The sequence below is a fragment of the Phycodurus eques genome, chromosome 18, assembly GCF_024500275.1.
Source record: "Phycodurus eques isolate BA_2022a chromosome 18, UOR_Pequ_1.1, whole genome shotgun sequence".
Lineage (NCBI taxonomy): Eukaryota > Metazoa > Chordata > Actinopteri > Syngnathiformes > Syngnathidae > Phycodurus > Phycodurus eques.
The window spans coordinates 19,133,502-19,146,314 of NC_084542.1; the positions used below are offsets into that span (position 1 = coordinate 19,133,502).

The window sequence follows — 12,813 nt, forward strand, 5'->3', positions numbered from 1 at the left end:
AGTTAGATAACGCTTCAACGCCGGTGTTCTTCACGTCCACATTTGAACCAAAAAGAAATCGTGTTTATGACCTACATTTACAGTACAATTTTAGTTCGATTAGTTCCATGTTTCAATTTAGTAGAGTGGTTCTCAAACCTTTGACACCTGGAAAATTACTTCATTAGAATTATACAGTTTGACCATTAGAACTGCTAGAACTAGAAATATAGGAACATTTAAATCTGTACTCACATTGTGAGTCAAAATGTATTTCACAACATAGTTAAACAAAAGGTTTACCTAAACATCCCTTCACCCATTTTCTGGAGCACTTTTCCTCATGCGGGTCGGCGGGCGTGCTGGCGCCCATCCCTGCCGACTCCGGACGAGAGGCGGGGCACACCCCGAACCGGTCGCCAGCCAATCGCAGGGCACATAGAAACAAACAACCATTCGCACTCACATTCACACCTACAGACGATTTAGAGTCGGAGAAAAGCCACGCAGGCACGGGCAAGATTGGAACCCGCAACCTCACAACTGTGAGGCAGCTGTGCGAACCAGTCGCCCACTGTTCCGCCACCGTTACATGAACAAATTCTGGGAAATGAACAGTTCTAAATGTATGAGATGGTTCTTAAATGTTAAATACAACTGAACTGTCCTTAACAAATGTGCTGTACTGGTTTTAAAAATAAAGTTGAAGCCAGTAGTGGTGCTGGCCTGATTGGCGCCCTGCGCAACGCCCCTAGACGGCGCCCCCCCCAGGTATATCGTCAACTGGACGGAAATGTTTCCCGTTCAAGAGCGGTCCCTAAAAATGGGAGGGGCAAATCCATTCGTTGGGGTGCGTGTCACGTTGGACGAGACAGGTTCAATCGTTGCTGCTTCGTACTCGGGTTGAAGCGTGCGCTGCGTTTTGACACGCTGTCATTTGGGGGAAAGCTCGTCACGTTGTCGACGGCGATGACGAAGGCAACGACTCTCGTCAAACAAAGAGGAACTTTATTTTCAGCAAGCAATGACCCAAACGGAAAAGAAAGGCCGTCCAATGTGGCCACACCCCCGACGCCCGTTTCTACCGCCACCCGCGCGACAACGACGGGCCGCTACAAGGGATCGGCGGCGCCCTCGTAAACGAGCGGGTCCTGCGCCGACGCGGCTCGGCGGGCCGCTTCCGCGTGGCCGCCCGAGCGCCGGCTGCGGTTCTTCAGGAAGCAGTAGCCCAGGACGGCCAGTGACGCCGAGACGGCCGCCGACAGGATCACCGCCAACGCCACGGAACCTGCCCGCACAGCAACGTCGGCGAGGTCACTTGCTGTCCGCCGTCTCGCTTCGGGTCGCGAGGTTCCAACTTACCCGAGCCGCTTTCTTCTTCTTCGTCTCGGTCCGCGAAGCGTTCAAACGTTCCTCTGGCGAACACGTCGCGCTCTGCGGACACACCGAGCCGCGTCATCGGTGCCGCCGACGTGCGTGCGCACGTGTCTGCTTGTGTGTGTACGTGAGCGTGCGTACCCGTGACGCCGTGGCAGGCGGCATCGCATTGCGTCTCCTCGGCAAAGTTGTTGTCGTTTCCGTGGCAACCGCCGTACGTGAAGCGCCGGCAGCGCTCCTTGAGCGGATTGTAGTACCAGCGTGTGTGGCTGGCGCGGCACGGGCCCGTTTGGGGGGGCTCTGTGCAGCGGGCTGCGGGGGGGGGTGGGCAGACGGGGGCGTGGCTTATGAGCCGCACGCTAACACACACGCACGTAGCGGTCTCATCTCACCTTTTCCTCGGTTGACGTCGAGGTCCAGAAGTCGAGAGAACGTCTCGTTGACTGAAAGGAAGCGAAGGTCACAGATGACACACGGGTGTGTGCGCGTGTGTGTGTGAAAGTGTGTGCGCTTGCGTTGCGTGTGCATGTGAGAAAGAAAAAGAGTGACTGAGCGTGTGTTAATGTGTGATTGTGTATGTGTGTATTAGAGAGAGTGTGTGTGTGTGTGTGTGTATGTGTTTCAGAGACTGTGTGCGTGCGTGTATGTCACGTTGGCTGCAGTGCTTCTCGTCCGCGGCGTTGCTGCATTGCGTCACGCCGTCACACTCCAAACGTTGGTCCAGGCAGCAGCTGCCGCCGCAATTCAGCTGGCCAGAACCACACGCGGAGCCGCACACCTCTGAACACACACGCACACTCAGCACGCTGGCCAGCAGGTGATGTGAAGAGGTGCATTGTGGGACTGACCGCCGGCCGGCAGAGCGATGCGCTGTAGTTCTGATGATGTCATTGGGGAACAAGCACAACACGTTACTGTGCGCGTGCGCGTGTGTTTGTATGTGCATGTGCGTGCGTGTTACGTGTGACTCCACTGCAGGCCTGCACACACTCGTCCTTGGACAGGAAGTTGTTTCGGTTTGCTTTACATCCCCCGAACACAAACTGCCGACATTGGCGCGCGGTGGCGTCGTAACGCCATCGAGGTAAAGCGGCGCGGCACGGGCCCGCCTTGGCCTCGGACAAGCAGTAGCCTGAAACGCAGCGCCCGCGCGCTTTAGCACTTTTCTCACATTCTCACTTCTCGTTTCTCATCTGCAGCAAAACGTTTCTCGAGTGCACGACAAGAAAGTTGCGTCGTGAGCCCACAAAAGCTTTTCTCAAGTTTCACAAAGGTGCCGGAGTGTTCTCGCGAGCAGAAGCTTAGTGTCCCCTCAAAATACTCCACACACAGCCATCAATGTCTAAACCACTGGCAGCAAAAGTGAGTACACCCCTATGAGCAAATTGGCCCCCATTAGCCTTTTTTCCCACGCAGTGTCATGTAAGCCGTTAGCGTTACGAGGTCTCAAGCGTGAGCGGTGAGCGGGTGTGTTACAGTCGGTGTTTGTGGCTCTCACGCTCATGAAATCGAGCTTTTCCCGAAACAAGATTCCCGCTAGCACTCACGGGCGGACACGTCGGCGCCGAGGACGAGCACTTGGACGTCGGCGCTGCCCGATCGCCGGTTGGAGTCGGTGACGGTGAGCCGGAGGCGGTAGCGTCCCGCCGTCAGGTGGGACAGTCGCACCTGGTCGGCCAGCGGAGTCTTCTGCAACGGGACGTCACGCGCTGATGAGGTCGTTGGCCTCCGTTAGCGAGATAACCTGTCCGCGTCGCAGCCGTGGCGCATCTAGACGCCAGTTAGACGCCGCGATTATCACAGGTGTGCCGTAGGGTGCCCACAGTAAAAGGCCACTGGAAAATGTGCACCCCCCGATATCGTGAACTTGCACATTTTACAGTGGCCTTTCACTGTGGGCAGCCTAAGGCACACCTGTGCAATGTCTCATCGCGAGGCATCTTCGTATGCCACACCTGTGACATGGACGGAGTACCTCGGCAAAGGAGAAGTGCTCAGTCACAGATTGAGACATATTTGTCAAGAATATTTCAATGAAACAGGACTTGTCTGTATGTTGAAAAAATAAGGGTTTGGTTTTTATTTTTGTTCAATATATATTAGAGGGGAAACAATCAAGCCATTAATCGATTATCCAACTTCTGATAATCAAGTCATCATTTAAAGAACTACAATTTCTACCGCCTTCCATAAAAGCAGACCAATTATCTTTGTGTGTCATAAAAATACAAATAATCACTTTGGAAAACAACGATCAATGATTTTCTGACGGATGTTACGGACCAAATTATGTTTGTGTATTTTCTGCGCTATCAATTCGAAACAATGTCCTGTTTTTGATTAAAGGGATGGAAATGAAAACTTTTTTATCACATTCATCGATGAATCGAAAAAAAAAATCATTGACAGATAACCGATTATTAAAATAAGTTTGTATATATATATATACGCTATTTTCTACGGTGGCCTGGAACTGCAAAGCAATATCACAAATTGTGAAACACATTAACAAAAGCAAAAACACTTTTACAAAGGACGAAGCAAATTACAATTGAGACCCGAAACCCGGAAAAAGGGAACGTCCCATTGCACAGACATTTTTAGAAATCCCACGCCCTTTCTCGGCGAGACCCGCCCCGCTTCAACATGATTGGCTCCTGCACCGCGGGAAGGGTAGGCTACGCAGATGGAACGAGATTTCCATCCCAAATAGCGATTATATATATAAAAAAAATAAGAATACAATTAAATAAATTGTACCGGCGACTGTTTTTGTCAATGTCTTTCTGTCTCCAAAGCGTTCTCTGTCAATCGACCGTCTGGTGTCGTAGTCGAGCGGCTCCGACGACCCGTTGACAAATTCCGTGTGGGTTTTTCGGACATACTTGGCAAATTAAGGTGATTCTGATTCTGATTCTGATTCTGATTCTGAAGCGGGGCGGGTCTTGCCGAGAAAGTGCCTGTGAAATGGGACGTTCCCTTTCCGGGTTCCGGGTCTCAATTGTAATTTGTCTTTTGTAAAAGTGTTTCTGCTTTTGTTAATGTGTTTTGTGAAATGCAAAAGTGTTTCACAATTTGTTATATTGCTTTGCACTTCCAGGCCACCGGCATTTTTCATCACAACCGGTGAATTTCCTTCTCAAACGGCAGGCGGACGGCGTGACGCCATGCGCGTCACCTCCATGACGACGTTGGCGTCTCCGCTCTGCAGCGTCCAATCGTAGTCCGTGATGTGGGCGTCACCGAGGGCCAAACTCTGGATGCCGTCGAGCGTCACCGTGGCGCCGGGCTGCACGACCCGGTCCCGACCCGCGATGGCGATGGGCGGCGCCGGCTCATCTGGGGAAGCACGCGGAGTTTAGCGGAGCCGCGCTGGCGAGGGGAATTATGAACAGTTTGAAATAGCGGTCAGCAATAACGGAAAAGCCTACTAGAACAGCGGGACTTTATTTGGGCTGAACCAGAGGTGCTTCAAATTGGCGGCTGCCTGTCTCTCGTTTGCGCGCGCTGGCGTGTTCTGACTGCGTTGGCGCTTTTCACCCGCGACCGATGACGTAGAACACGTGGCCTTCGAATATATAGAACTACTGTTTTGAATTGTAAATAATTAACACCTTGCTGCGTATTTCTGTGTGTTAAGCAAGCATTCTCACGGTACCAAGCTGTTAATAACAGGATAAAGATGAAGAAAGTTTCAAGAAAAAATGGCCACGACCCCGCTTGACTTGGCATCAAAACGTTGGCCACACACACATTGGGGCATTTTGACAACTTTCTCAATATTTGTCACAGGAAGCCGCTACTCTTAGGGTTACCGCTCGAATCGTCTGTCTGATAATGTGAAAAATCACTTCAACATTTAACATGAGTTTCAATGTGACCAAACTGACATCCCCCATTAAGAGGGCGCGCACACGTTTTTCGTTTCCACGGAGTGCAAACGGTTGAAGGCAAGCATTTGAACAAGAGCCGGCCGACTTTTTGTACCCACCTGCTTCCTGCGGTCCTTCCAGGTACTTCCGGTACTCGGCGTCCCTGATGACGGTCCGGTACCCGGGTCGTCGGACGAAGCGGCACACGAACTTGTTTCTGTGCACGCAGTCCAAGAGCGCGCACGTCAGGTTGGCGTCCGCGTGCGCGATGTTGCATTGCGGAAGCGCGCAGCACGCGGCCCGACACTCGGGCAGGTTGCCCGCGTGCACGACGGCCAAGAGAACCGCGCCCTCGTCGACGGCGTCCTCCAGGTCCACCACGAAGTCCTCCTGGCCGAACCGGAAGCTGGGCGCGCTACCCCCCGCGTCCGCGTGCACGACGCGAGGACGCGCCAAGAGGAGGATGAAAAAGAAGAGGAGAGGCGATGGAGACATGTTCACTTCCGTCTTGGAGCGGCTCACCTTTAAGGTTTTTGTCACGTGCCCGAAAACAGGAAGAGAAACAAGACGCTGGCACCGCCCGGCTCGGTGACGTCACGCAGGTGATTCAGCGACGCTGGATGCGGTCCCCCCCCCCCCCCCCTCCCCCTCCATCCGGTCGCCAGTTAATTTAAGACAAATTCGCATTCACGCTCATAATTTCTTCACCTTCAATGTTAAGGTTGCGTATTTTGGCTACTTCAACCTCCAGAGTGACTCTCTCTAACACGGGCTGTGTCCGAAGTCACTCCCTAACCACTACGCCAGTTTGAAGTGGTGTCCGAATGCATAGTGATCTAATATAGTGCACTCAGATTTTCCCACAAAGCATCGCAAAAAGCGGTGAACAACTGACGGGCGCTCACGGATTCGAGTGAAAACATTTTGGGGATTTCAGAAGGGGCCATTCCAAAATGAGGTCACGGGCTCAGCCCACTCAAAGTACTCGACCTAGACTCGCCCCTGTTCAAAACGCTCGCACCTCGAGGAATGGAAATGCCATTGAAAAAAAACAAGTTACATGAATGTGTCGGCGCCTAGGCCGCCTGGGGGAAGTACATAGATGTTTCGCCTCAGACAAGCGTTGTAACGCCACCCCGTAGATGCTATTTGTTAGCACATCATTGGGGTGTTCCGTTGTTTGTTCGCTTTCCTGAGGCCAAACCGTGTGGCTGTCTGAAATACCCAACGTGTCATTCTTTGTTTTAGGAAGAATGGAAAGCTGCTTGAGCATTCATTCCTTAACTCTTTTCTTCTTCGTCTTTTTATATTGCATGAACTTATAGCTTTGCTTCAATACCGGAAAACCGATGGCCATCAAATCGATTCTGAAGAAAACGCAACAATAACTAAGCCTTCTTCAAGCCTAAATTTTCAACTCGCTGCCAATTTTGTTGTCTCCAATTATACATTACTCGGGCACTCGCTGTGGCAGTCTCGCCACTTTGCACTATTTGCCTGTCTGTTGTTGACAGATACCGGTCACTCGTGCCTGAGTAGCATCTGCAACATTTGTACAATCGATACTGTCCCAGATTATCCCACTTTTAGTCACTTTAAACTGCACACATTCCTTGAAGTCTCTGCGCCCTTTGCACAATGCTCATTGCTCCGGACGATTGTTCTATTCGTCATTTCAAACTGCTCTAATTGCTGGAGGACTCAAATAAATCAATCAATCAATGGTACCGGCGTTACCACACAACTGGTAACCTTTTATTGCTCAGTGACTGTGTTTTTTATGACTGTATGTCTCAAAAGTATTCTCTGTCGTCGTACTCGAGCGGCTCCGACTACCGGAGACAAATTCCTTGTGTGTTTTTGACATACTTGGCAAATAAAGAGGATTCTGACGAACTTTTTATTGACAAAGTAAACGTGTGTGTGTGTGAGTTTTCAGTGTGTGGAGAACTTGGGCAGCTGGTTTCCCAGGATGACGCGTCTGTCCACACCCTCCTCGGAAATGGTGGCCATTCTGATCACGCCGCCGCTGGAGCCGTCGCGCTCCATGGCCAGCGACAAAGCTGACCGAGAAGAAAGAAAAAAAAAAAAATCAAAAACATCGGCAGCACCGATGTTGTTATTGTCGTCGTCGTCGTTATCAGGGTTGATTTTGTAGCTTGCGTGCGTACCTGCAGCAGTCAGCTCCAAACATTGCTCTTTGTTCAGTCCGACCTTGTAGTTGGAGTCCATGAAGCCGTAAATGTACGAGCTGCCGCTACCGCCGACAGACACCGGCTGCCTCACCAGCATCCCACCAATAGGAACGCAGTACACCTGACGCACAGGTCACAATCACAAAAAGAGTTTTGAAAGTGGAGCTAAAGTCGAATCGGTGACGTCACTGAGCTTTCCTTAGCGCAGAACGTCAAGTCATATTTGGATTAGAACCAAGGAAACTTTATTTATCCAGGTAAGGTATTTGCGCTGCCAACGGGGCTGCAGACAGCAGAGTAAAACAATGCAAAATAGAAGCAAATGTATATACAAAATGAACAATGTGATATCGTTACAAGATGATTCTGATTCTAATTACAGTACATCACAGCAGACGGTGAATAAAAAATGTAAAAAGACAGGTGCTCTCTCAAGCTGGAGAACTTGCGTGAACAATAAAAAAAAAAAAAACTAAATCGCCTGAATGCCAAGACATGGGGAAAAAAACTTGTCTTTTTGAACGAAAATTTATATATATTAAAAAAACGTCAGGGGCCTCAAAAGGGGGCTTCACATGGGGCCTCCTATTGCGATTAGAATCGGTTAAGAAGCCCAAACCGAATGAAAATGCTCCATATAAACACCTCAGTTGGAATCAACAGCCCAAATCCCAAAGGAATTTCATTCGGTTTCACAGGGGTGGAATATCCCTTTTGCCAAAGCGATCAGAAGGGAACTTTTTGTCATGTACAATGCTGAAACGAATGAAACCTAAAATAAAACAGAGCACTTTTGGAAAAATAAAAACGAATAAAAAGTAACAAACCTGCTGTAATACCAAATGAAAACTAATTGAATGTGGAAATAAATGTAAAAGTCAAAACGGAATAAAAAAAAAAAAAAAAAAAAAAAAAAACTAACTACAAAGGAAAATCCCGACCTATTCTAACAGAGTTTAGCTGGACATTTGGCGGCTCTGCAGAGCGTTCTAGTCCGGCAACGGCTGCAGGCGGGCGAGTCCAAAGTCCTCCGTAAATTGGCCAATTGGAAGACGAGGTACCAAAAACACGTGCTTAGCCATTAGTCGACTTCAACGGTCAAATGTGGACGCGGCGTAGTTGAGTCAGCCGGTCAACCGTTGGGTTCTACCGCCCGTGGGGGGACGCGGCGATGAGACGTTACCTGTCCGCCCTTCCTCCGGTCCCAGCCGGCCACCAGGATCCCGGCGGTCAGCTCCTCTCTGTAGCGGTAGCAGCTCGCTCGGAACAGATTGGCGGCCGTCTCCACCAACGGGGGCTCGTCGAGCTCGATGCTGGGGGCGAGACCGGGCAAAGGTTTTCATGCCGGAACCGGTCATCTGCACTCGCGATTGTGTGTTCGCTATCCTTGACTCCATCCCGACTTCCGATTTAGGGATTTATATATATAATTATTATTATCGTGGGCTGCAGTGGAACCCCGCATGTTCACCGTTTGGCATTTGCGATTAAGCTATTCACTCATTTTGGGGGGCGGCCATCGCGAAGGTTCTCGTCCCACAAGAAGGTTGTAGTTTGGTTCCAAGTTCTAGTCCCGAGATAAAGTTTCCATCCCCACAGAAGGTTCTAGTTCCGCAAAAAGGTGCTAGTCCCAAGAGAAGTGTAGTTTGGTTCTAGGTTCTAGTCCTGAAATAACATTCCTGTCCCCAGAGAAGGTTCTAGTTCAGACAGAAGGTTTGAATCCCAAGAGAACGTACTTGTCCAAAGAGAAGGTTGTAGTTTGGGTCTAGGTTCTCGTCCCGAGATGACGTTCTCATCACTGGAGAAGGCTCTAGTTCTGACAGAAAGTTCTAGTCTCGAGAGAAGGTTCTAGTCCCCAGAGAAGATTCTAATCTCGAGAGGGTTCTAGCTCCCAGAAAAGGTTTTAGTCCCCAGAGAAGGTACTAGTCTCCAGTGAGGGGTCTCAGCTTAAAATAAAATTCTCATTGCGAGAAAAGGTTTTAGTCCCAAAAGTAGTAGTTTGGTTCTAGGTTATCTAGTCCCAAGATAATGTTCTCATCCCCAAAGAAGGTACTAGTCCTGAGAGAAAGTTCTAGTTCAGATAAAATGTTCTCATCATCATAGAAGGTTCTAGTTCTGAGAGGTTGCTTATCCCAAGAGAAGGTTCTAGTCTCTAGTGTGTCGTAGTTGCCAGGAAAGGTTTTAGTCCCCAGTAATGGGTCTCACCTTGCAATAAAGTTCTCATTGCGAGAAAAGGTTTTAGTCCCAAAAGAAGGTGCTAGTACCAAGGGAAGCTTCTTGTCTGAAAATTCTTATTTTTGTAATGTTTGTAACCAACGTATGGAACACTATTACTGTGATGATGAACATTAAAATGTTAATACAAACTATTAACACGGTCTAACAATAATAATGCTAATAATTGATAATAATGATGACATGTAGATGTGGCGTGGGGTTACTTTGAATTAAGAGCACTAACGTTTACACTTAAATGATTTTGATAAATCGTTTTGAAACTCAGTGATTTCAATTATTCAACTACTATAACGGCAACGAGTAAAAAACATTTGTTAAGAAACGTGCTCCCAGAGAACACAAATTCACCAACTCAGCTTTTTTTAACCTATCCTCTGTTAATTGCGGAAAAACTTTTCTATTTGCAATTTTATTTAGTGTGGCAAAGCGTGTCAGAAAATATGTTTGTGGCAAACTAAAGTCTACAATATGTATCCTATTTATTGTATTGGAGTGTCCCCCTAATTGAGACAGTAAACAGTTACTGGCGGCGGCGACAGCATCAAAATGACATCAAACTGGTTGTCCGCTCAACAAAACTTTTAGCGTGAAAAGCTCGTGCGTGCGTGTAGCAAGAACAGCTCAGCGTAACTTCGTAAAACCTATCGACGAGCACGAGTTTGCGTTGTCGGATGGCGGTCGAGCCGAGCCGAGCCGAGCCGGGCCGTTCTAGCGCCGAACGCTACATCGGGAAAAGAAGCAGCGGAGATTCCCACCTGTGGAAACCCAGCTGATAGGTGACCACTTCAGCGATGGCCTGAGTGTCTGCAGCTGATCCAGATCTGCAACACAAGAAAACACGTGAGGAAGATGAAGGCGATAACTTGAAGAACAGGAAGCGGCGTTCGTTCGCGGACCTGCAGCAGAAGATGCGATCGTGGATGGGAGTCAGCTTGTCCGTCACTCTGTTGGCGATGTACGCTCTGACAAACGAACAACCGTTTACCATACGGGCGCCCGCACGCTGGTGCTAAACACAAAATGATAGTCACCCAGTGGTGGTACGGGAGTCAGCGCCGATGACCACGCCACCGTCGTACTCCACCGCCATGATGGTGGTCTGGTGGCACACAAGCGGTTGACAGTTTAGTTATATCCCAGCAGAATCTATCGTTCTGCTATGTAAACCCTACACACAACACGGGTGTTCCCACGCTGTGCAGTCCACTTACTTACTGTGTTGCCCTATAGTAGCAGTTTAAAACTTTAAGCAAAGACGCAGAACTTCCGCTTCAACCTTCTTCTGAACTTAGTTTTTCTGTTCGGTCCATTCAGTTTGGAGCATCGTTAGCTGCTGCAGATTTGCTGTCTCATTCTGCCGGTGTTTAATATTAATACTTCCTCCACTAGAAAGAGATATACTTTGAATTCAGTTGATAGCCAAAATAGATACTGACCCCGGTGCTGAGTTCTTTGCCGGTCCAGTCCGGTACTTGGTGATTTTTGGAGGAAAGGTTTTGCTCGAAACGCCTCATCGCTGCTGATGTCGCCGCCATCTTGGTCGCTTCTTCTTGCCGGACTACACTAAGGAAGCTCTCTGTTAGGCCAGAGTATATTGTTATACATGTGGCCGATTTCTTGGTAGTGGGGTACTATGATTATAACTGCACTACCTCACTATATTTTTTTTAATTAATTAATGTGTGTATTTTGCTACATCAGTATACCCACTGCTTAACTTAGGACACTTTTGTAAAGGCATATTGACGGACGCCTCTAGACAGTGCGGGCGGGGTGTGGGGTGTGTGTGTAGGCCGAACGCTGCCTGTTAATATTAATACATTTGTTATACGAGTGGATCATTTGAACTGAACCGTGTCATTAAACTGAATTTTGTGTTAATGTGTCAGCTGGTACAGGCTTCAGCACTCCCGCGACCCGAGTCTACTTTTGTTCGGGCATGTTGACGGGCGCCTGTACGTTGCGGCGAGAGGGGTGAACCATAACTATAAACACTGATTGACGTGCCTTCGTGGCATCCATGTTGGGGAGGTCATCGTTCCAATAGAAGGCAAAACGTATGATATTTTGAAAAGAATGTGATATATATATATATATATATATATATATATTTTTTTTTTTTTTTTTTTACATGTGAAAGGCAGTCCCAGTTCCCTCGTAATTGTACGGCGTTTTCGGCATCCTTGGTGTTTTGGTTTACTTGCCATCCACACACACATTGAATGCCCTGCTAGCCCTCACTCATACACACAAACACAATTTTACAGCCATTAAAACTATGACAATCATTTTTTAACACGCTATAGCACGCATTTCCGAGCTACGCTTGAACGCACCCTATGCCATGGCTCACACACAAACAATCGGACCAATCAAATGTTGGACGAAAAAGTCATGTAAGTCGAGTAACTCTTTTCTATGTTAAAGTAGACAATGAATGACACATGAAGAGGTCATGTTAACGTTAGGAGGGTTAATGTGGAGCGAGTCGGTGATTGTGAAAAGTCGACCGGCAAGGAGATGTTTGTGTGACTCGGTGGTCCACTCCACCCACTTCTTATCTTGTTCAGGGTCGCGGGGCGCTGGAACCCCGGAACCCCGGAACCTATCCCCGCTGACTTCGGGCGAAGGGCGGACTACACTCTGAGCTGGTCGCCAGTCAGTCGCAGGGCAACTGTAGACGCGGACAACCATTCGCACTCACATTCACACCGTCACTGAGTGAGAACTGAACCCACGCTGCCCGCACCAAAGTCAGGCGAGTGTACCACTAGATCGTCAGTGACCTCCACTCCGCGCTATAACGCCCAAATCAAAAGAGATTGTGACTGTTACTATTGATATTGTAACTTACAGTATATGAGCTTGCTTGCTTGCTAGCTATTTGAATGTAATAAACAAAGCCACTGACTGTTTTGCACATCTTGTAAAATGTATGAGCCTAGCCTCATATGTTGATCAGAGTTTTGATTTAAGCGTTTGGTTGGCCTTGGATAACAAATTGGGCTCCAGACCGGGCACTCGTTGGGGATGAATGGGTTCGTGTTCGATTCCAAAATAGGCAATCATGTTGATCGTTTTTCCAAAAGCTGAAGTCCACAAATGTCTCGTTTTGCTTAAAACACAAAGGTAACCTGTTTGCTTTGACAAAG

General features: G+C 48.6%; 2 protein-coding genes across 3 annotated transcripts; both read right to left on the bottom strand.

The window, feature by feature from the left end:
- Positions 1–970: 970 nt before the first annotated feature.
- On the bottom strand, positions 971–5,802 carry LOC133416665 (kunitz-type protease inhibitor 1-like). 2 transcript variants are annotated; one of them, XM_061703661.1, is made up of 10 exons: positions 5,348–5,802; positions 4,535–4,695; positions 2,904–3,042; positions 2,318–2,488; positions 2,205–2,234; positions 2,008–2,136; positions 1,749–1,799; positions 1,498–1,668; positions 1,342–1,413; positions 971–1,267 (listed from the first exon to the last, which is right to left on the bottom strand). In XM_061703661.1, exons 1-10 carry the CDS (start codon positions 5,721–5,723, stop codon positions 1,092–1,094), a joined length of 1,476 nt encoding a protein of 491 aa, XP_061559645.1. In that variant the 5' UTR covers positions 5,724–5,802; the 3' UTR covers positions 971–1,091. The 2 variants fall into 2 exon arrangements, with proteins under 2 accessions (XP_061559645.1, XP_061559644.1); XM_061703660.1 differs by having other exon boundaries at positions 2,904–3,045; positions 5,348–5,801.
- Positions 5,803–6,946: 1,144 nt separating this feature from the next.
- Positions 6,947–11,455, bottom strand: psmb6 (proteasome 20S subunit beta 6). The gene is made up of 7 exons (XM_061703677.1): positions 11,098–11,455; positions 10,693–10,760; positions 10,558–10,623; positions 10,417–10,482; positions 8,607–8,736; positions 7,400–7,544; positions 6,947–7,291 (listed from the first exon to the last, which is right to left on the bottom strand). Exons 1-7 carry the CDS (start codon positions 11,194–11,196, stop codon positions 7,164–7,166), a joined length of 702 nt encoding a protein of 233 aa, XP_061559661.1. The 5' UTR covers positions 11,197–11,455; the 3' UTR covers positions 6,947–7,163.
- Positions 11,456–12,813: the final 1,358 nt, after the last annotated feature.

Excerpts from the sequence above, each read along its gene's own strand:
- LOC133416665 (XM_061703660.1), bottom strand. The coding sequence starts at position 5,723 with ATGTCTCCATCGCCTCTCCTCTTCTTTTTCATCCTCCTCTTGGCGCGT. Across the intron at positions 4,696-5,347 it reads GGAAGGACCGCAGGAAGCAG|ATGAGCCGGCGCCGCCCATC; the intron begins GTGGGTACAAAA and ends GTGCTTCCCCAG. Across the intron at positions 2,235-2,317 it reads GGCCTGCAGTGGAGTCACAC|AACTACAGCGCATCGCTCTG; the intron begins GTAACACGCACG and ends TGACATCATCAG.
- psmb6 (XM_061703677.1), bottom strand. The coding sequence starts at position 11,196 with ATGGCGGCGACATCAGCAGCGATGAGGCGTTTCGAGCAAAACCTTTCC. Across the intron at positions 10,624-10,692 it reads GACTCCCGTACCACCACTGG|AGCGTACATCGCCAACAGAG; the intron begins GTGACTATCATT and ends TTCGTTTGTCAG. Across the intron at positions 8,737-10,416 it reads TATCAGCTGGGTTTCCACAG|CATCGAGCTCGACGAGCCCC; the intron begins GTGGGAATCTCC and ends TCTCGCCCCCAG.